The sequence below is a fragment of the Cimex lectularius genome, unplaced genomic scaffold, assembly GCF_000648675.2.
Source record: "Cimex lectularius strain Harlan isolate CLEC.00 unplaced genomic scaffold, Clec_2.1 scaffold68, whole genome shotgun sequence".
Lineage (NCBI taxonomy): Eukaryota > Metazoa > Arthropoda > Insecta > Hemiptera > Cimicidae > Cimex > Cimex lectularius.
Genome location: NW_019392732.1, coordinates 1,698,289 through 1,721,062, shown reverse-complemented (window position 1 = coordinate 1,721,062; position 22,774 = coordinate 1,698,289). Strand labels below are relative to the sequence as shown.

The window sequence follows — 22,774 nt, the reverse complement described above, 5'->3', positions numbered from 1 at the left end:
GATTTGTCATGTACATTTTTTATATTTTAAAAAATATTTTTAAAAGTTAAAACATTTGGTTTTTGCTTGAATATAAAATTAACATTTGTGGGTTATTTTATAATAAAACATTTGAAAAAAAATAAGATTTTATAATTTATTTTCTGGTCTGTAGGAGGAGCTGGAAGCACATGAAACCTCGCTGTCAGTTTGAATGATTACTGAACGAAGATTTATAAACAAAAAATCATGCTTGAAGCGATTTTTAAAAATTAATGTAATAAAAATGACAGAGTGTGTGTTAAGAAGGATTTCGTTTTTGGTGAAGGACGTCTGTAAAGTTCGTTGTTATGCTTCTTTCATACCTTTGCCCGAACCGGTCTCGAGCAAGAAGAAGAAGTGCCGCATGTACTCCTTCGGACTGGCTGAACTGGGTGCTCTAGGAATTGAGAATTCGGACAACAAATTAATGAAAAAGTATGTCGCAAAACCGGTGAGAATCTCTTTTGCCGAGAAGAACGTGGTGACGAGGGTCGCCTGCGGGCACGGATTTACTGCTATCGGGGTAGATTCCGATGACAGGATTAAGCTTTACGGGACGGGATTAGCTACCGAAGGGCAGATAGGAGAAAGATCGGACAAAATTGTCGATCGCCCGGTCCCGATAGACCTGGGTCTCAGAGACGAGACGACCAGGATAATCTCATTGTCAGCAGGCAGGGCCCACGTGGCAGTAGTCACTGATAAAGAGGGTGTGTTCCTGTTGGGCAACAACTCGTACGGGCAATGCGGCCAAGAGCCTGAATTCGACAGTAATGGTGTCTGCGTCACCTTGAACCACATTAAAAATCTTGACGGGATGAACGTCGATGCTGTTTGCTGCGGGCAAGACCACACGATCTTTCTCGCCCAGGGCAATGTTTACGCCTGCGGGTGGGGCGCCGATGGTCAGATGGGTCAATGCAGTACGAAAAACCTATCCACTCCAAAGATCATATCTGGCGATCTCTGTTTTGAGAAGGTGTTGAAAGTCACAGGCTGCGCCGACACCGTGTTGGCTCTGACAGAGAAAGGCGAAATCTTTGGTTGGGGGAGCAGCGAATGTGCACAGCTTTCCAACGAACATGACATTCAGCAGATCAATTTGCCAAAAATGCTCGAGTGTGTTCAGTCCATGTGTGGTAAAATAATCGATGTCGCTGCTGGAGGCTCTTTTTGCATCGTACTCAATGAACATCATGAAGTTTTCGTCTGGGGTTATGGTATTCTAGGAGGTGGGCCCAAATTGGAGAAAACCTCGAAGCCTTTTAAAATCCCAGTTACTCTCTTTGGAAATAATGAGTTTGACCGTCTTGCCAAGCCGATGTCGGTTCATTGCGGTTTGAGCCATTTCGCAGTAATAAACAGTAACAGACATGTCTTTACTTGGGGCAAGAATAGACACGGGTGTCTTGGCATCGGTCAAACAAGAGATCAGTATTTCCCGTACAAAGTAGCCTTGAGTGGTCTAGCAAAACAAATTTCTTGCGGCTTCGATCATACAGTTATCCTTGCTGACCCCATCATATAACTTTTCTAGTGACACAATCTTAGTGTATGTTTTGTAAATAAAAACACTTGGAAACTTTTTATTTTTTATTTGTTTACTATTAATTTTTTTAAGTATAAAAAATTCCTCTCACAATATACTACCTATCCCCAAATCCGACTCTGTTCATTACCTTGGGTTCCATCTAGACTCATGCTTAACGTCGAATCAGCATTTACGACTGAAGCGACAAAACTAAACGGTACAGTCTACTTTTAGAAAGACAATCCAATCTATCGACGAAAAACAATTTACAAAACGCTATTACAACCGATTTGGACATACAGTACAGAACTAAGGGACTGCTAAGCCATACAATATCCAATGTTTCCAATCCTTCTGGTCTAAAGCCCTCAAATCAATTATAAATGCTTTGTATTAACTCTCCAATACTATCCTCCACAACAACCTTAATGTCTGATTTATCCAAAAATATCACATTCCACAATAATCTCTCCCATCATCCGAATAGTATCTCACCCAAGCCTTTTCCAACTGATCCCATCTCTACAATCCCATAAAGTGTCTCAAGAGAAAATCGCCCCACGACTTCCTTTCTGAGGTAGTAGGCAGTGATGTTTATTTAGTGAAGAAAAGCAGGAGAATAAAGCTGATTATTTACTCCCCTCAATGTAAAAATGTAAATATATCTATGTTCATTAAATTACATGTAACCAAAAATTGCAGATTGTAATAAAATAATTTTAAAACATAAAAGAGGTAAAATAATTTAAAACCAAATAAAGTTACTGATATGACTTTTATGCCACAGAACAATTTATTATAATCTGCATGTTTCTTTCGAATTTAAATCCTTTCTAAAATGGTCTTAGTATTTTAAGATTAATTTTTTTTATGAGGGTTCACTACAGCAGAGGTCATAACAACCCTTGGGGTGTCTGTGTTTTTGGAAAAAAACTCGTTCATACGTTGATTTTGAATGCAGGGACGCTGGATTTGAACCCGGGCCTTTTACCTTACAGCAATGAACACTGTATCAACACTTAAATCGATGTGGCCACCGACACCCCATATTTTAAGATGTTTTTACTGAGAATGGTTTATCAGCTTTGCTGAAGAATATATAAACTAATATATATATAAAGAATATATAGATCTCTTATATTTTCAATTTCTTTGGGCTTCAGTGATTAAATTTCTTACTGATGATGATCATAAGGTATACTAGGAAGTGGGGTTTTTGTTCCCCGAGCACTGCAGTTTTCTGATTTTACTTTCCTAGTTCCTTAGTTGAGAGCAGCAAACAACTCAACTCTTCATGAACTACTAGGTATTGCTACAATTTTTTCCCTGGGTTTTCTTTATATCCCAAGTTATGCCTCCATTTAGTAGTTGGTTCACATTCAAAGATGATATGTGTGGCTGTTTCTTCCTCATTGCATAAGTTACAAATGGTGCCATCATTGAAGAATATACCCATATGAAGATGTTTTCTCAGATGGCAGTGACTAAGTATAGCCATATCACTCTTCTAAGTTTAGCTGTCTAATTGAAGCAACAAGCTCGATAGTCTTGATTTTACAGGGATTCTGTATTTGTTAAACCATGAATAGGTTTAGGGCCGTATATGGACTCCGCAGATCCTCCTTGGGCCAGTGTGTTTGTCTTTTTTACCCAAAATCCTTACTACTGATTGTGAGATCTATTTTGGATTTGTCATTTTCAGCATTCATACTTTTAGGAATTTGTGTACTTTCTATTATTTCTTCAATAATAATTACTGCCTTTTCAAAATGATGCACTGCATTTGGACTAGAGTTTAATATTGGATGAGCTTTGATATCTTTTTCTCAAAAGGATCATTTTATATTTTCATTAAATCTTATTTATTAAACAGGTCTTACAAAACAAAAATAAGCCAAACTTTTAGCAATCCCACTTATTTTAATTGTGGTGTTCCACAGGGAAATGTTTTAGTGCCTGTACTATTTTTAATTTACATTAAAAACAACTAAAACTTTTTGGTAAATTATTGGGATTCGATGATGCTACTTTTATGAATTATTATGACATAATAAAAAAATAATAATGAAATAATAGTAATTAAAAAATAGTTAGATAATAATAGTAATTTCTTACTTTTAAATACACTTAACACTAAAATAATTAAATTTAGTACATTCACTAAGATTCATATATCAAAATAAAACTGATATAAATTCCTTTCCATCTTATGATAAATTTAATTTTTTTTAAACATATATAATTAAAGAAGAGAAATTTTTAAAAGTAATATACTAATAGTCAAATAAATTGAATTTATACTCCTACCACTAATTTGTATATATTTTTTTAATGTTTAAAACTATTTGTGAGCTCACAACTCCTGCTCTCAAGCACAAGTTAAATTTACTGAGAGCAGGATGTTCATTTTACATTATTTTTTTCTACATTATCATTTAATTTTTTCTCAGAATAATGTATTCAATTCATAAATAATTTTTATCTTGTCTTGTCTCAGCAGAGTTAGTACTTACCTCCCTCAGCTGTACCCATTAAACAATTTTGTTTTAGTTCTGACGCATTTTCTTCATTTTCTTTTTCTACATTGATTTGTTGTTTATTTGGTATCATCTGTAGTACGCTCAATTTTAAGGTTGTGAGTGCACTCATTCTGCATGCTCGGATAATCCATTCTTCCAATCTTTCAAGACATTCTAAATGCGTAAAATGATTTTAGACGACCGGTTAAATAATTTCAGTTCAACAAATTCAATCGCATGAACCTAAGCTTGGAAGATTGAAACGATTGTGAGATTCTCCATGTGGTCTGTGAAGTGATGAACCTGTAATTTGGCCATTACCGATCATTTTGGTCTGCCCAATCCCCAGAAGCCCAGACAGATAAACTAAAAATAACAAAAGTCCGAAACGCATCTGAAATACCAATCCAGCGAGGATAGACAGACCAAAATGATCAGTATTGACCAATTTACCGACTGAAGGTATGTTCTAGAAGACATATTAGGAAATAATCACTGCTTTTATTATCTGACAAGGTATTAAACATGATATGAACTTCAAATTTTAATATAAAAAATAAATAAAAATATAAAATAAACAACAATACAAATGAAATAAAACAAACATTTTTAATTTAAGAATTTTTTGTAAGTTTGCATTGGTAAAGGGCCAGTATTACTAAAAAACCAACAGATTTTGGTTTAAAAGCTCTTATAATTTACACTTTTATAGTTATTGGACAAACCATTTGTACACAATAATAAATAATACTCTTGAGATTTCAGCTTTGCCTTAACGGGGGTGTAAAGAGGGCTGTAGGCTAAGTGTAGAATTGCCCTGAGCCTGCTGAAGAATACAGCCGACCCTAGGTAAATTATAAACCCTTTCGGTGAGAAAGGTATACGATTCAAACTGAAAATTTTAAACAAAACACCATATGCCAATTCGAAAACGAATGCGAGCAAGAAAGACAGCAGAGAAGGAACAGACCAAGCTGACCTCTTGAAGACCGACTCTCCATCGGATTCAGTCAGTAGTTCGCAGAACCTGAACTGATCAGAAAGGCTTGTGTCGTCAGTTATAAAAACTGGCAGGCCGCCGACTGATTCTGCATCATCTTCGAGTGCAATTTTCGCTTTTATATGGGCCCAAGCGACATTCCCTAGAATATTGTTGATTTACTTTTTTTTCTTTATATGGCTGAGTGGAATTGAAATACCTGCGTATACAAACTGATGCCTTCCTCCAGCTCCACCGATCCTCCATAGAATGTTGTTACAATACTCGTTGCCGATTTGCATGATTTTTTTAAAAATACCATTATCCTCTTCTCCATACATGAAAGTAGGTCTTAATGCGGTTGTTCTCAGCCGGCTATCACCTAATAAACATTTTAAAAATAAATCTTGAAACATTATGATGAGATCCAGTTTTTTTATCTTCATTGATATTCTAATGTTATTTTTTCAGTTATGTCCTGTTTGTAAAATACGAAGAAAGGGGGCTACATTACATTTTAAAAATGGATGTAAAGGACACAATTGACTAAGAACACATGGACCAACCACTGAAGAGTGTGAAATGACATTAAATCAGCAAAACTAGGCAGGTCGGGGATGATAAGGCTACAGAATTATTTTAGATCATTAGAAAAGTCGAGTAAAAAGTAAAATTTTCATTTAATAAAAACACAATTGTATTGAAGACAAACAATTTGCATCCATACATTTTTTTTAAACAATCCATATTAATATTTTATGCTATGAAGCAATGCAAATTTGTAATTTATTATCGCATGCATTTTTTCATGACAGTTTAATCTAGTTTTGGAAAAGTGAAAATTGATTTAATAATTTCTCAAAGCATCTAGCTGAGCCAAATATGACAACTTTCTAACTTTTTGGAATTACCCCAAAACAGAATTATAAGAGATGTTCATGTTCTAAAAATAATATTTTTTTCGTTCATAAATTATAACAGGAAAAGTATCCAACCTGAAAAGTGTCTCATATTGTCAGCTGACAAAATCAATTCTTCCCCTTTGAGCTTGGAAGCCGCATAGCTGCCGAAGACGAGTTGGTCCTCTTCCATCGGCGGCAGTTCTTTTGACTCGGTTTGATTTATGATTATGGAAAAAAAACCATTGTTGAAGTACGGCTTCATGCACACTTCAGCCGAGCTGGTGTAGATGAGCGAGCTCACTTTATTTTCAAGGCAGGCTTCTATGACATTCCTTGTACCTGATGAATAATTTTTAAAATAATTAACCAGGAATTAAATTAGTTTAATGTTCAACCTTCAACATTGTTGTGATTTAATTTGGCTTTGTCTGGTGGAAAATCGTAAGATATGTATGCAGCACAATGAAATACAGTTCTGACATCTCTGAAAGCCTCTTTACACTTCTCATTCATTGAAGAGATATCACAAATATAACTTATCACAGGTATATTTTCTTTGTAATCTAAAAAAAAAAAATTCAATAAAAACAAACACAAAAATTTATTTTATAAGTTTCAGTAAAACAATTCAAGATAAATATATATTCAATTATATATACTAATTATTGTTTGTTAAAATACTAATAATACATTAGCCTTTATTGAAATAGTAATAAATAAAAATATTTTAACAAAATTACAGACAAACATCACCTTTCAGTACTCAACAGAGAAATGAGTATGTATATGTATACATAAGGTGTTCAGATGTGAGGGTAGTAGAGAATTTGATTAGAAAAAATAATGAATTTAATTTGTACAAGGAAACATTTAATTCGAAAAATTTACAGATGTAAATAGTTAATAATAATAACAATTGTTAATAATTAAATATACCAGTAGCACTGAATTTTTTTGCCAGTGGATATTTTACTATCATGCTACAAATTGCCTTTCACGTTGAAATTAATACATAAAAGAGTGAAATAAATTTGTAAAACAATAATGAATTTGATTTGCAAAAGGATGAATTTTATTTGCAAAAAGGTGAATTTAATTTGTAAAATGGTGAATTTGATTAGAAAAAGAGTGAATTTAATTTGAAAAACTTATGTATGTAAATAGTTAATATTAATAATAATACTTAAAATAATTAAATATGCAAGTGGTACTGTATTTACACTTTTTGTCAGTGGATATTTTATTGCCTACTATTTTAAAGATTGAATTTGATTAATAAAAGAGTTAATTTAATTACACAGGTAAATTTAATTTGTAAAAAAATTGATTTGCAAAAGGGTGAATTTGGTTGTTAAAAGAGTGAATTTGATTTGCAAATGATTCAGTTGGATTAATATAATAGTGAATTTTTTTGCAAAGGTGAATTTGATTAATGAAAGAATGAATTTAATTTGTACAAAAGCGAAATGGATTTGAAAAAGAGTGAATTTGATTTGAAAATGGTTGACTAGGATTTATAAAATAGCGACTTTTATTGTAAAGGTGAATTCGATTTAAAAAAAAGGAATTTAATTAGTAAAAAATTGAATTTGATTTGTAAAAGAAGAGTGAATTTGATTAATATGTAAAAAAGTGAATTTGATTTCCAATTTGGATTCCAATAAATTGGATTTATAAAATAGTGAATTTTATTGCAAAGGTGAATTTGATTTGTAAAAGAGGGTGAATTTGTTTAGCAAGAGAGTTAATTTACTTAGTAAAAGAGTGAATATGATTTGCAAAAGGTTGAATTTGATTTGTAAAAGAGTGAATTTGATTAGCAAAGATAATTATGTTACATATTGTCAATTATAAAATTATTATAAAGTGACTGAACAAGGGAGACCCCCAAATATGGGCAGTCTTGGTAAATCCAAAATCATAAAATAACAAGTATATAAAAAGCAACATATAATACTTACTGATTTTATTCTCATGTTTGATCAAATCTACAACCCTAATTTCTTTGATGTCATCTTGTCTTTCTTGAATTTCTCTTATTAGATGCTGGCCCAAAAATCCAGCTCCGCCTAAAAAATTGCAACATTTTTTTTTAAATTGTAAAGAGATTAACAGCTCGACAAAAATTCCAGAATTACCCGTAATAAGGACAATTTGCTTATCCATTGTTCTAACATGCTTCGCCAATGTCCAATCCGTAAATGTTCGTCTCAGATTTTCCGTTGATTTATTTTAGAAATGGAAAACGGAGGGGTTGAAACACGGCTCCCCACCAGTCAAAGGGAAAATCCGTCAATTCGTATTTCCGCCCACGCAAGGGGTTGGTCGGGGGTTGAAAGCACCCCCAATACGTCTCGGCGATGACGAAAATGGGCCCAACTGGACTTTTTACATTTAATCAATCGGATAAAAATAATTGTTTTATTATGTTTTCTTTGCAACATTTAAATATTGTTTTGTGTTAAAAAATATATATTTCTTTAAAAATAATTTTTAATTTTAAGTACTTTTTAAAAATTGATTATATGCATATTATATACTTGTATTTATTTATTTTTTTATTAAATATAGGTTTTTATATATTTTAAATGGAAGATTGTCAGCTGAGGGTAGTGTTTTTATGTTTGTGTTATGCTTATTGCTTGATATTCGGCAAGTATCCGTCGGTAGAGGGATGAGCGAAGGTTGATCCACGCCTCATCCCCGTCTCGCCCTAGACTCGCCATTTGTTTTCATTCAGTATCGTGTACGATTATTTATACTTGGGCTTTCAATTATTGGATTATTACTCGATTTTGCCTCACGCCCACGGCCAAAGCCCATCCCGATGGTGCATGCCCATTCGAAAGGCCCATATTGTCAAAACGTTCCCCCTTTATGAGAAATGTCGTTTAGTTAATTGTTTAACAAAAGGTACTTCTTTCTATCTTAAAAAAAGAGAAAAAAATGCGTCTTGTTTTTATTTATTTTATTTACTCTCTTTAAGCATGATCTCTTTGAGTGTCTTTAATAAGCTTTCAGTGTGCCTTCATTACTCGTTTAGAAGGATTTTTTAATAAAAATATTTGGCTTAGCGCTTCTTTCGCCTCTTGGCTTGATTTCTATTTAAATAAGTACGAATTAATTCATTAGTACAGTTTTTTATTTTATTTTATTTTTGGAAATGATTGTACTATTAATAATAAAAAGCATGGACAAAATGTGTTTTAACTTTTATTAATACATATTCATTATATTTTATTTTATTTTTTAATTTCATTCAAACCATCTTGACGTTCTTTTCATCTTATAATGTTTCTATTATAAAAATACCAGCTGATATTTTTATGATGTGGATACTACAGACTGGTTAAACCTCAGTCGCTCTGTTTTGTCCACGACTGCAGTGAAAAACATAGGTGATTTGCGACAAAACAGCCACGACGAAGGAAAAATAAAACGAACAAAAATACCCCATATTTTCATTTTTATCATTAGAATGTATCAGTCTATACCAAATACATATACCATCGGTTATGCTCCCTTCTTGGCGATTTGATTTGCGACAGTATTATTATTTTGAATTTGATAAGTAGTGTGATTTCCTCTTGAGATTTGTGATGAACTTTTATTATGGCTGTTTCATATCATGTTTGTTTACTTATCATCACTTTTTAGCATTTTGCCTTATTCATTCGTTTCATTACCTCACAAGCTTCAACATGATATGAAAAAAACAAAACAAAAGACAAACAAAACGCATTTGACATGAATAGTAAAAATCGCATTGTACATTCAGTGATCAGTGTTTAATTTTTTGTCTTCTTCAGTGTCTGATCAAACTTCTGTCAATAATCTCACAATTATCTGGATATTTTTGACAAAATTGTGCAATGCTTGATAAGTTAGATTTATTAATTTTGTTTTGGTGAATAGCATTTGTTGTTTGTCATAATGGATCCAATTTTCAATGTTTGTGGACAAAACATTATTCTTAGAAATGGTAAATGATGGAGTGAGTGTGGTGTTCAATCCTTTTTAAAAAGATAGTTCCTACTCACAGTAAGTAGTTTTGCAACGATCCGGATTTCGAGCCTTTTAGCTCATCATCAGATTGAAGGACTTCTGCAACCTGATGATGAGCTAAAAGGCTCGAAATCCCGGATCGTTGCAAAACAACTTACTGTGAGTAGGAACTATCTTTTTAAAAAGGATTAAACATTATTCTGTTTGTAGGTATGGGCACAATTGACCAGTTGTTTTGGTGAATAATGTGAGTTGTTTGTCAAGGGTACAATTTGTCCGAAGTTGTACAGTTCGCAGTTTGCCAAAATAGATACACATTATAATGTTTATGGACAAAACTAACATAGGTAATGTTTTCCAAACTGGTTCAATTTTCAAAGTATTTTGGACAAACTGCTATAGATTCAAGTAATTTTGGGAAAAAGGATGTGTTAATCTGTTTTGAAAGAAATTATGCAATGCCAGTTAATACATTTTATCTTTTTTTATGCTAGTTCAACCAAATGTATTTGGTTCCTTGAATATTTGTCAAGGAGGGTTCAGGGTTTGTGGACCGAATGATGTGATATTTGCCAAGATACATCCAATATTCATGTTGTTTTGGTGGATAGTGTTTGTTATTTGTTGAGGGTACAATTTGTCCAACGTTGTACACTTTGCTGTGTGTCACAATAGATTCAAATTTTAATATACAAGGTAATAACGCCAAACTGGTTCAATTTTCACAGTATTTTGGATAAACTTAGTTTTTTGGTCCGTAGAGATTCAAGTAATTTTGGAAAAAAACATTTTTTGTTGTAAGGATGAGTTAAACTTTCAAGCTGTTTTGAAAGGAATTATACAACGTCAGATAATACATTTTACCTTTTTTATGCTAGATTAACCAAATGTTTGCAAAAATGCATGTCAGCATATGTCAAGAAGAATTGGATGTTTGTGGACAAAATGAGATGTTTGCCAAGATAGATCCAATATTCATGTTGTTTTGGTGAATAATGTGTGTCGTTTGTCAAGAGTTCAATTTGTTGAAAGTTGTTTGTTGGGGACAAAACCATATTTTTATTTGTCGTGATAGACCATATATTTTTATAGTAGTTAAGACAAATGCGCATTAAATGTTAATGCCATTTAGATCAAATATTTGCAATGTTTGTCAAGACAGATTCAATTTTTTTTTTGTTCTAGATTTAGCTTGTTTGCCAAGATAGATCCAATTTGTAAGCCTTATTGGGCATGGATCTTGCATATAAACACATACGATTGAGACATATTGCACTTTTTTTGGGTGGGTAGGAGCATTCAAAAAATTCCAGGGGCAGTGGCAGGAATTGAACCTGCAACAGCAGGTTCTACGGTCCAAGTGCCACACTTATCTCTTGGCTATCGCAGTCATAGGTAAAATTTAGAATTTAGAAGTCCTTTTGGGCAAAGCCTGACCGTTAGTCAAGAATGGTTCAATGTTTGTAAACAAACCTACCCAAATGTTCAAGTTTTGGACAAATCTGTAATATTTGTTCATACATCAAAATTTCAAGACATTTTAAGCAAAACTGTGATGCTTGACAATACATATTCAATTTTCATGTTATTTTGTTCAAATGTATGTAATATTAGTCAAGGCAAGACAAATGTTGGTTTTTTTAAACGTTGTTGGTCTAATTTTAAAGTTGTATTAATCCAATATTTAAGTTATAGAGAAAAAAACTGTTGTCATATATGTATGTAAATGAATATATAATTAAACGAACATACATGTTCATCACCCTACATCCCTTAAGACAAGATATCTCACGAATAAATTATAAATTTTGGAACAAATTCTACCAGAATATCAGACTAAATACATACCAAAACATTGACGGTTTTCAACATGAGAATCATTTGAAAATGAAACAGCTTGATGGAAAAATAATGCCATAAAATATATTAATCTAATCCAAATACAGTTAGTCTACATGACAAGACTGAAGTCTAGATGAAGTGAGACGATGCTTACCAAATTTTAGTCTGTTTGTTATGGCATATGCTGCGATGTGTAAAGGTGTATGCAAATCAATTTTCATTTCTCTACATGCCAGTGGGAAGGAGATAATTAAATATTATATTATTATTATTTGAAAGGAATGGACATTCATGATCACAAGGAAATTTAGGCTTAATACATTGGAATCTAGTGAATCAATATGAAATAATTCAATTTGTAATGTTAATTTATTAATTATGAAGCAAAAAAGTGGTGTATTTATTTAATTGCCTTTAAACAAGAAATAAATGTTTTTAAACAAATTTCATTTTATTTTTCACAAGTCAGACTTTTTTACAATTGGATATTATTAATAATTATAAAAGAAAGGTTTCTGTTTTTAAAATGCTAATGTGATAATCTTAAAAATTAAAAATTGTAATAATCTTAAAAATGTTTCCAATTTGTTAAAATATTTAAAAATGAAAAAGGCTTAAAAGTGACATGACAATCATTATTATTATTAGTTTACCAAGAATCTCTGATTCATGCAAAATGAATTTTATTATTTATATATCACAATAATAAGAATAATAAGAGCCAAATGTGACCAGAAAGCAGTAGAGTTTACAAAAGCAATTACACAATAATTGTTATTGTCTCAACTTGGTCAATTGTTCTTTTTCCTGCATGAACATCCAGTCAATAATTTAAGCATTTTTTCTTTTTTATTAGTTGAAATACAGTATAAAACATGAATGTTTTTTATTTGTTCGACAAGTGTGTATTGAGATAGTACATAAAATCTGGTCATAAAAAGCAGACAAGTTGTAATAAAAATAATTGCTGGTGTATTTCTATTATCACTTGTCATAGGTCAATTTTACTTCTTCATACTTTTTCGCTGTATAATAATTTGTTCATTTATAAGACATTTGTATCAACAACAGTTCATTAATGCAAAATTCTAAGTAGAATGATATATACATATGTTGACACTATAGCATGACAGAAATTCTTTTTATTATTATTATTATTATTATTTTTATTGTTTTTGCCTGATATAAACAAATATTATTATACTTTTCTTTTGCTATTATTGATTAAAAGATAAAAGCTAATAAGACAAATTTCTTGTCAGAGCATTATAAATAATTTCATAATGTCAAAGACACTAAAACAGGATAGAAAGTAATTAGACGATACAATTATGAAAAACTGTTATCTTTGAGCAAATAATTTTATTATTGAGATATAATTTAAAAATATGCAAGGAAGTGATTAGGCAACAAATGTTCATTAAAATTTAATAGTTGACAATGAGGTCATTCTAATCAAATTAGCTTTTTAGTACAACATTGGGTTTTAATTTTAAATTTATATTTCATATGAAAAAATGTCGTTTTATGAACATTGAAGAATATTTTAGTATTAAATAGTGGAAAAATCAAAGAAATGATTTAACACAGACCAGTGAATTTCCTCCTTGCAAAAAATTTCTTTAAAAAACTTAAATGGCCTTAACTATAATAATTTATAGACTATTATAAATATAAATTGTACCCACGGTAAATGAATATTAAAAGTACTGTTAAAAGTAAGTTATTTGGCAGTTGATTTTATAATGCAAGATGACAGATTTTGCCTGGAATTCTTGTTTATAACATTAAGAAAAAAAATCAGTTCAAATCAAATTTTTAGCTATTTTCTAAATTGCCCCCATTTTTTTATTAATCTTTGTCCAACAGTTTTAGACCAGGAAACCTTGTAGCGATGGGCATGCCAAGAATTGTAGCCAGGGTAAGAAATGGCTTCGTTTGGAAATGAAAATGAAGTCAAAACGATTGTCGCCTCAATCTTGAGTCGAACAATCCTCGCTGTCTTCAATCGTGTACTCGATCTTTTTCAAACCTTCATCTTCACCGAACGATTTGGTCAGTTTCTAAAAACAGAAAAACATAGATTAGGATATTTTGAGACAGGTGATACAATCCGATGACTTGCTACCTCTTGAATTTCCATCATTTCGTCAAAGCTGCTACCTATTTCGGACATTTTCTCCTCAATTTCATGTCTGAATTTGGCATTATGGGTTTTCCTCGCCTCTTCATGATTACGAATATTCCTCAGTTTCTGTAAAAAATATCCTATTTTTGAAAGTGCAACTTTTTAAGGGTTGATTTTCATTTTTGGAGACTAAGACATTCTAATAGCTATATTTAAGAATGTGGTATAATAATGGTTTTATTTTCAATTTTAACTTTTAAAATGTCACATTGTTTATAGTCTGAATAGAAAAATGACAGATTAACAAATTTTAACTGGTTTATTATTTTATGTACAGATATTTATCTTTTATCCAATCACCTTACCGCTAGCTGTATGTCTATTTCATCTATCCTCGATATTATACTTGGGTCGATGTGCAAGTTTGTGTTCTTCATTATCCCGCTGGACGTTTCGCCCATGAGCTCATCGATTTTCTTTCTATCCGTGTCGGAGATGCCATCCGATGGGAATGTCGGAACTTGAGATTCCTTGAGACTATCGAAATAGTCCAAATCCATTTTAGAGCTGGTAAAGTAAATGTGGGGACTGATTAAAAATATATTTGACTGAACATGTGAAACAATAGAATATTTTTATTTTTTTTCGCTAAAATTTGAATGGAAACAAATAGAAATTTTGTTCTTTTCTTTTTATGAAATAAAAATTATACCTGTTGGAAGGATTCCTCATTGAGAAGTTTGTTCGTAACCAAGGACCTGATCAATAAACAGTGGAGCAAGATGAATTTGTCTTGTCTAACGTTTCATGTTCTAATCGATTGTCCTACTTTTAAAAAATTAATTATTTAAATTTTGTACACACATTTAAAATATTGATTTGAGGAAATTCCCAATGGAAATCAGATAAAATAAAGTACCCAAAGCGGAAGTGGGTTTTGGGCTAGAAATCATCATCTATAATTGCACAAGGGTGAAAGCAATCGGGGTCAAGATAATCTGAAAAATGCTTACAGGCCAATTGTCGTAATGTGTTTATAAAAGGTGTGAATAACACTTAAATTTTGACTCATAGAAATTAAAATTAAACATATTCAAGTCATCAAAGTAGGATATCTCAATTCAAAAGAAGGGAATCATTACAAAGAGAGTAGGAAAATTTAACTATAAAAAGTAAAAAAAAAAAAATTGGAAGAGACCGTGTTCTTGCAAAACCAAATGGTTAAATATTCCCCTTCAAATGAATTTCTTATAAATAGAACTTCCTCTCATCCTTTGAAAAACAATTTTTAGCCATTGTGGAATCGGAATACAAGATATTAAACCAAGTTTAACCGTTCTAAAACAGTCATTATCACAGATTCTAGCAAAATATTAAATGTTCTCATTATATAGGCAACTTTCTTAGGTATAAACTGGACTCTTATCCATTGAAATTATTTTTATCCATTAAATTGATTTAGGAAAATTAGTCCTGCACTTTGGTTATTACTGATCATGCCTGTCTTCGCTGGGTTGGTCTGTTAGATGCTTTTTACATTTTGCCCTCTTCAGTGCATCTTATAAGAAGAATCTTGTTGTGAATAGTTTAGTAGGTAATTATGTAGATCAGAAAGATTAAGAAGAGTATTTCCTTATTGTTTTTTAATATTTTTTATGGCCTTATGAACTAGCCAGAGTATGAAGTTGTGTAGTTGATTGTTTCAATGTAGTTAGGAGGAAGGGTATTGTAAAAAAGGGTCAGGGGCTACGGTGGGAATTGAACTCGGCTATTGCGGTACCCCATTACATATTTAAGTTCTTTCCAATGAAGGACTGGAAGATGGCAAAGTGTGCCCAACGGACTAACCCAGCAATGATAGCCAGTTTAAAAATGATAATGTAATGCGTACGACAAATCTCAAAAAATTTGTTCTTCTAAAATAAAACGACACTACAATGGAATATTCTCTCAAATTCGAATTAAAGAGAAATGTTTTGTCTGAATTTAAATTAATTTTGTGTTTAGACCTTTCATCCATTAAACTATCATTATTTATCTATTTTAAGATTGGTTGACCGATAAGACAAATTTCTTGTTACTAAAACCATACAAAATTTGGGATTGACCAACTTTTCACAAATTCCCACAAATGGTTGTTCATTCAGTAGTTATTTGTTTTATCCAAAAAACCATAATTTTTATCCATTGTAAGATTGTCTATAAAACCAAATTTAACACAAGTCATGCTAGATTGTACATAAATAGAAAAAAATGATATGTTTTGATTTTAATTTTTTCTTTTATGCTGAGCCTAAATGAATGAATAATGTGCAAATGTTCAAGGGTAGTATCAGAATAGCACAATAACATCCACATAAATTCAGAAATTTTCTGTAAACCATGGTGAAATAAATGTTTTGAAATTATTAAATGGAAAATCCCTTTCTAAATCTTGAAGGATAAGTCAGGTAAATCTTAATCTCAAGTTTCTTAAGATAGGTTTGTTTAGGCTTGATTGATTTCAGTGTTAAACCTTAAGCTACATAAATTTTTTTGTGCCAATTTGATTTTATTACTTAATGTAATCATTCATTTATCTATTCTTCAGAAAATGGTTGATGTTTTTACTTGTTTTTTAATTTTGTATTACTGCATATTGCAGATGGTTGTGCATAGAATACCTCAATCAAATAATATTGTGATAAGAAGTAATGAAGTATCTCTTGATATTAAAAAAATGGAAGCTACAGTTCTCAACGATAAACCGGCTGATGTTCCTTTGGTCCCATGGGTAAGGGATTTCCTGAAAATGTAATCTTTTGAACCAGCTAATTCTGACATTGTAGAAAAATACATTCAACATGAGGCCTCTGACGCTGGCAGCATTGTCAAACGGTAAATCGGCGTCCAAATCGCTGCAGAGCCCGTTAAGCAGGATGAAATGCAGGACCATCACCAATGCGGCCAAATCGTTGGATATACTCAGGCAGAACTTGCAGGCAGCCATTAACAAGGAGATCGATCTCGTCGTTAGAAAATATTTAGAAGTAGGAGCAAAATAAAATAAAATTCATATTTATAAATATTTTTAATAATTGATTTTTTACAGAAATTTTTTCAACCTGCTGTTAGAAATATTAAAGACAATCTTGGCCCTGGAAGCGTAAGTGAAGAATTGATCAAAGAAGTCTGCAAAGCTATGTTGGAAGAAGCGAAACAGATGTACTGTGCAGGCATCTCTGCAGCTCTCACCAAAACACCCCCATCATCTACATTGTTACCGAATGCCACAGAGCAGGTATAAAAATTGTTGACTTTATCAAAGTCTGCCTGCATAACATATTTTATCACTTTGTACTCAGGTGAACCCAACTCGGAAACGTAAGGTTTCAGAGACAGCCGATGAAACATCGCAGAGAAAGAGGGACTACCCTCCACTTGTCAAGTGGGACCCGTCCAGAGTCAACAAAGACACCCAGTTCATACTTTCAACATGTGCCAATAGAGTAAGTAAATAATTGATCAATGTAATGATTCAAATATTAACAAGGATTTTCGTGTAGGCTGTCGGACTTGGTGCGATTAGAGGAAAGCTGAGCACGAAACATCCTGAACTAGTGAAATACATGGTCGATCAGGATGACAGGGAGTGGCTCAGCACTGCTCGTGCACCTGGTCTCATTCCTGGAACTCCAAATATCTCCTTAATGTTTCTTGAGGACATTGTCCAGCTCGTCCATTCTGATGAATACAAGTATGTTCTTCCAGAAATAGTACATTTTATTTACAATAAAACAGTTGTATTTCTTGGATGATCAAAAGATATTCATATTAAAATCTGTTGCATACAGAACCATCATCGCAACATTAATTATCAGATAAAGCATAAAAGTTTGAAACAAATTAAAAAAAAAAAAAAAAAAAAAAAAAAACTGCAAATCTTTGGAAGAGATAACTTATTTTTATAGAAAGTAAATATTTCGTTAATTGATAATGTCAATTGTATTTGCATACATTACATATATTTTTTTTGGGGGGGGGGTAAAATAGTGATGTAAAAATAGATATGTAATAAAAAGAGATGTGTTTCGGTGTTAGAAGATCAATTATTGACTTGGACAATTATTGTTATGCGGTCATTTTGGTATTTAGCAATTAAGTGAAGATCTATGTGAAAAGAATTTATGTTATAGCTGCAATATTTATCCTCTCTTTCATTTATTATTTTTTCTTTTATCTTTAGGATTAGTTTCTATGCGATGATGAATTATGGACAGTGCCTATTTTGTTGAAATTGAGGTTCCATTTGGGGGATATTTAGTACTTTTGTTTAGAAGCCACATTTCTTTTTTTGGTTAAATCAGCTTTCAGTGGAACACGAATTTTTGACTTTGAAAGTTTGAACCATTCAGTGGAGAATCTCCTTGAATGTATTTATTTCATTCTGGAGCCATTTATTATTTCTGTTTAATAATCACGTTTGTTTTATTGGCTGAATCAGTATTCGTGGTAGATGACCAATTATTGACTTCTTAGTTTGAATAATTCAGTAGGAACTCCCTTTGAAATGTATTTATTTCATTCTGGAGCCATTGATTATTTATGTTTAGTAACACTTTTTTATCGGTTGAATCAGTTTTCAGTGGTAAATGATCAATTATTGACTTTAAAAGTTTGAACCTTTCAGTGGAGAATCTATTTGAAATGCATTCAATTCATTCTGGAGCCATTGATTATTTCTGTTTAATAATCACGTTTCTTGAATCAGCATTCTTGGTAGATGTACAATTATTGACTTCGTTAGTTTGAAAAAATTCAACAGGAAATCTCTTTGAATTGTATTAACTCCAATCTGAAGCCATTGATTATTTCCGTTTAGTAACAATTTGTATTAGTTGAATTTCAGTGTTTAGAAGATCAATTGTTGACTGAAAGTTTGAACCATTCAGTGGAGAATCTCTTTGAAATGTATTTATTCCATTTTGGAACCATTTGTCAATTTCATTTAGTAATACTTTTTTATTCATTGAATCAGTTTTTAGTGGTAGTTTATTTAAATAAAAACCACTCCAGAACTAAGTAATGTTCAATTCTTGCATTTTGTGTGTGTTGAATTCAGATATGTTAATAATTTCTTTCAATTATTATTCTTTTTATGTAAGGTATTGGTTCAAATGAAAAAGTTAGTTTCACGAATTTCATTTCAACCGATACCTTACATAAAAAGATTAATTAATTGAAAGAAGTTGTTTGGTCCAACAGACCACGAAATATAATGGTTTTAATATGTTAATAATAATAACGGGTATGAAAAAAAATTGCCATTTAATAATTGAACTTTTTTTTCTATTAAGAAACAACCCTAATGTGTGCTTGAGCGAATTGAAAGGGTTTGAGGTGCCAGACTTCATCCAGAGAAAAGTTCGAGCCTACATGACGCTCATGAGGACAAAGTATCTTCCACCAGTGCCGACACCCGACTTTGTTGTATGTTAAAACAAATGATTTATTGTTTATTTTTAAAAAATTAATATTCAATTTTAACATTTAACATTAATTTTTGGTATTACAGAAGCCAAAGAGTTGTGGCAAGTCTACACAAAATTTCGAAGAGGTATGTTGAATCAGTTTAATGTTACTTTCTTTTATTTTTTATATTTCTTCTTTACTTCTTTGTGTCTAATGAATGAATTCAACTGTATCCTCATTTTCAATTTGTCTTCTTCTGACTCATTGATGGTGTCGACAGCGGGTTTTTTTTTATAATCAGTTTTCCCCCGCTAAATGCAGAAACAGGCTACATAATACAAAATGATTACAATATTAAGGTTGTAGAAGGTTATAAAGCCCAGTGTCTTTCGCACTTCTAACGCAAATGTAAAAAGAGTCAGGTTGCAATCTGCACATATGTAAATATTTGGTCAAATAAACTAGTTTTTCTTCTTCTTCATTGATGGTGTGAATCCCTATGCCACAGAAGGGCTCAGGCTTACCAGTCCCATTCTTTCCAATGGTGTCTACTCTCTCATTTACTCCTTCATGTTACTTTACTCTTGTACATTTACTTTACTCCTTCATGTCCTGGGTCCCAGCAGAGATTTGCATTTCTAATTTATTTAATTGAGTTTTACAATTCAGCACCATCTTGGCTGCCTGGCTATCTAACATGCAATGTTCTTAAGATATGATGTTTGTTGATCGACCTGCAGATAATCTATGTAGAGTTTCAATCTTCATGGAGGTCAGTAGATAGTCTCTATAAATAGCTATAATTCTAGTCAAAATACTCTGTGATCATAAATGTAACCTATAAGAAATTGCGAGTCAGAACAAAATTGTTGAAACCACAATCATATGAATTTTATTAGCGAGGTCCTGTTAAATTTTATTATAAATTATTGTTTTTGTTAATTTAAATAGTGTATATTGATAATTATTTATAATTTTATATAGATGACTGTTTTCACCATGTTTAATGTAAATTGCACCATGTGCTTCATAACCTTAAACCCAAGACGTTTTTACAATAGTTTTACCATGCTAATCGTTTTCTGCACTCTTGGGAAAGTATGTACATTATTTTATTTTGTTAATTGTTAATTTTATATTATTTATTTTTATATATTTTTATATTTTTTAATTTTTAATAAATAGTACCTGATGATGGTACTATAAGTTGGCGAAAGCTTGGTGAACCCAACAATTAGTCTTTTCCTTTCTTCACCTATCTACTGACCTCCAGATTGAAACTCCACATATGCTATGTTCTTGTTTATGTACCTATGTTTAGGTTGAATTATGTGAGCCTGGAAGATACTCTCCTACAGGTTCTTAGTATTTGGTTCTATTACAGAACCGAACACTCCTGCCTTGCACCTTTTCTTCTTAAGATTGTTTCTCTAGATTAGATTTTTGCTTAATAGTTTTGTTTTCATTTTTTTTTTTTTTTGGTAGATACAGATGAGTGTTGGAGTCGGAGTGGAATGTGTGTCTTCTTCAATGATGCCTACTCTATTTGACACAGGTGCGTTTAGAATTAGTGTTTTTTTTTTTTTTTTTTTTGAGGGTGATAAATAAAGGATATAGTTATTTATTCCAATTAATTAATATTTTAATAAGAGATTAATTAATGTTTAATTTTAAGACAACCTTCCGCTGGTGGGTTCGAATTCCGCTCGTGACACTAACTTTTTCATTTCAACCTTACATTAAAAGATTAATTAATTGAAAGAAGTTATTTTGTCAATTGGACCACAAAATATAACGGATGATTATTTATTTTAAACTTCATTTTTTATTTTGCAGGATTGATAGAACTCGATTCTCAGTTCTTCAGCCTGGCTGGTCTCGAGGACGAGGGTGATTAGCACTTACTTTCGCAATACCCGAACACTTCTTGGGTATTTGCGTCAGAACTCAAATAAAATAGCGCAACACCTGACATGAAAATTGTCACGTCTAATAATTAGACATTACCTATCCGCCCTTACATATATCATCTGGCCGGTGCCTTCATGATTCCTGTAAACTTAATTTTCTTCATGTTGTGAAAATAAAATTTAAAATACTAAAAAAAAGAAAAAAAAGAGAAAACTATAAATATAATAAATTTGACTATTGATAAGGAAACTATGACAATGAATATGGCAATGAATTCTGAATGTTTAGCTCATCTTGTTAGGGTTTTTATTGTATGTTAAGCATATCTTTTATGCGCTAAAAAAAGGGAAAAATGAAAAAAAAAAATCGCTCAGGATTTAATGTGATCCGGCAATAAACGATGTGCATTTTCTATTAAGCAATTTCTTAAAATAAAATGTTAGGGTAGTTTGTGTACTTATAATCATTGTTTTGTGAAAACATCTTCAAGACTATATTTAAAAGAAAAATTACAAAAAAAATTGAAGATTTAGAAAACAAATTGTAGGTAATCTCGTAAAGTGCTTATAATTTAGTCTAATGCAAGTTTATTAGATGATGAACCTCTTTTTATAGATGTGTATTTTATTCTTGTAAAACTTGCGTTTAATTGTACCGCTTCTGTGTTTTTGTAAAACCTACCTAATGCTACTAGTTAGCATTATAGAAAGTCTTTCATATGCATTTAATCATAAAGAACCCCAGTTTTCTTCACCCGGTATGTTAAAACCATCTAAATTACAATCCGAAAAAAGCCAAAAATTTCTAGTCTAAATAGAGAAGTTCAACTAGTTTTAAGATGTTTATTCAAAACATTTGATTAAGACTTCTATTCTATCTTTAGTGTCCAATCGAAATACGTACCTAAAAATAAAGTATTTAACAAAAAACAAAGTGTATTATATAAAAATAAATTACTAGATTAATTTCATTGCTCATGTTTTAAAACAAAAAAGAAGTCAATTTTAATATATAATATGTTACAATTATTTGGTGTTCTGAGTTAGAATTTTATGATGATTAAATTAACTGATTAATAAGGGTAATATTAGTTATTTAACTTGTTATTTATTATAAGCCAATTGATACCGCTATACTATTATATCAACCCATTTTATTCGTCCTGATCTGGTTTTTCCAGAATTTTTTCGTTACCTTTTGTTTTCGTTACAAAGTTTTAATCTAATCATTGTTGTCAATTGTGATTCTATCTCATTAAACTAGGTAGACGGTACTAAATGTTGTAAATAGTTTAGATTATGATTAAACATTAATAGATAAAACAAGAAAAAAAAGAAGAAAACAAACAGTTTAAAAGATTTGTCTATCATTGTTTTATAAATATAATAATAGATCTGTCTGTGATGGCATGAAATGTCCTATTGTTACAGCTTATGTATTTATTTGAGAAAAATACATAATTACATTATGGAATCATGCGTTTAT

The 22,774-nt window shown here is 31.4% G+C and overlaps 4 protein-coding genes across 4 annotated transcripts; 2 read left to right on the top strand and 2 right to left on the bottom strand.

The window, feature by feature from the left end:
* Nucleotides 1-127: 127 nt before the first annotated feature.
* On the top strand, nucleotides 128-1,615 carry LOC106661628 (RCC1-like G exchanging factor-like protein). Its single transcript, XM_014385159.2, has one exon. It carries the CDS (start codon nucleotides 194-196, stop codon nucleotides 1,547-1,549), a length of 1,356 nt encoding a protein of 451 aa, XP_014240645.1. The 5' UTR covers nucleotides 128-193; the 3' UTR covers nucleotides 1,550-1,615.
* A 3,098-nt stretch (nucleotides 1,616-4,713) lies between these two features.
* On the bottom strand, nucleotides 4,714-8,362 carry LOC106661338 (3 beta-hydroxysteroid dehydrogenase/Delta 5-->4-isomerase type 1). The gene is made up of 6 exons (XM_014384641.2): nucleotides 8,091-8,362; nucleotides 7,914-8,021; nucleotides 6,348-6,515; nucleotides 6,046-6,291; nucleotides 5,271-5,432; nucleotides 4,714-5,213 (listed from the first exon to the last, which is right to left on the bottom strand). Exons 1-6 carry the CDS (start codon nucleotides 8,116-8,118, stop codon nucleotides 4,753-4,755), a joined length of 1,173 nt encoding a protein of 390 aa, XP_014240127.1. The 5' UTR covers nucleotides 8,119-8,362; the 3' UTR covers nucleotides 4,714-4,752.
* Nucleotides 8,363-8,660: 298 nt separating this feature from the next.
* On the top strand, nucleotides 8,661-22,763 carry LOC106661598 (deoxynucleotidyltransferase terminal-interacting protein 1). The gene is made up of 10 exons (XM_014385110.2): nucleotides 8,661-8,865; nucleotides 16,572-16,700; nucleotides 16,756-16,956; nucleotides 17,019-17,207; nucleotides 17,272-17,415; nucleotides 17,473-17,663; nucleotides 19,264-19,396; nucleotides 19,482-19,523; nucleotides 20,864-20,933; nucleotides 21,215-22,763. Exons 2-10 carry the CDS (start codon nucleotides 16,572-16,574, stop codon nucleotides 21,274-21,276), a joined length of 1,161 nt encoding a protein of 386 aa, XP_014240596.1. The 5' UTR covers nucleotides 8,661-8,865; the 3' UTR covers nucleotides 21,277-22,763.
* LOC106661599 lies at nucleotides 13,604-14,770 on the bottom strand. Its single transcript, XM_014385111.2, has 4 exons — nucleotides 14,640-14,770; nucleotides 14,293-14,494; nucleotides 13,928-14,053; nucleotides 13,604-13,862 (listed from the first exon to the last, which is right to left on the bottom strand). Exons 1-4 carry the CDS (start codon nucleotides 14,657-14,659, stop codon nucleotides 13,773-13,775), a joined length of 438 nt encoding a protein of 145 aa, XP_014240597.1. The 5' UTR covers nucleotides 14,660-14,770; the 3' UTR covers nucleotides 13,604-13,772.
* Nucleotides 22,764-22,774: the final 11 nt, after the last annotated feature.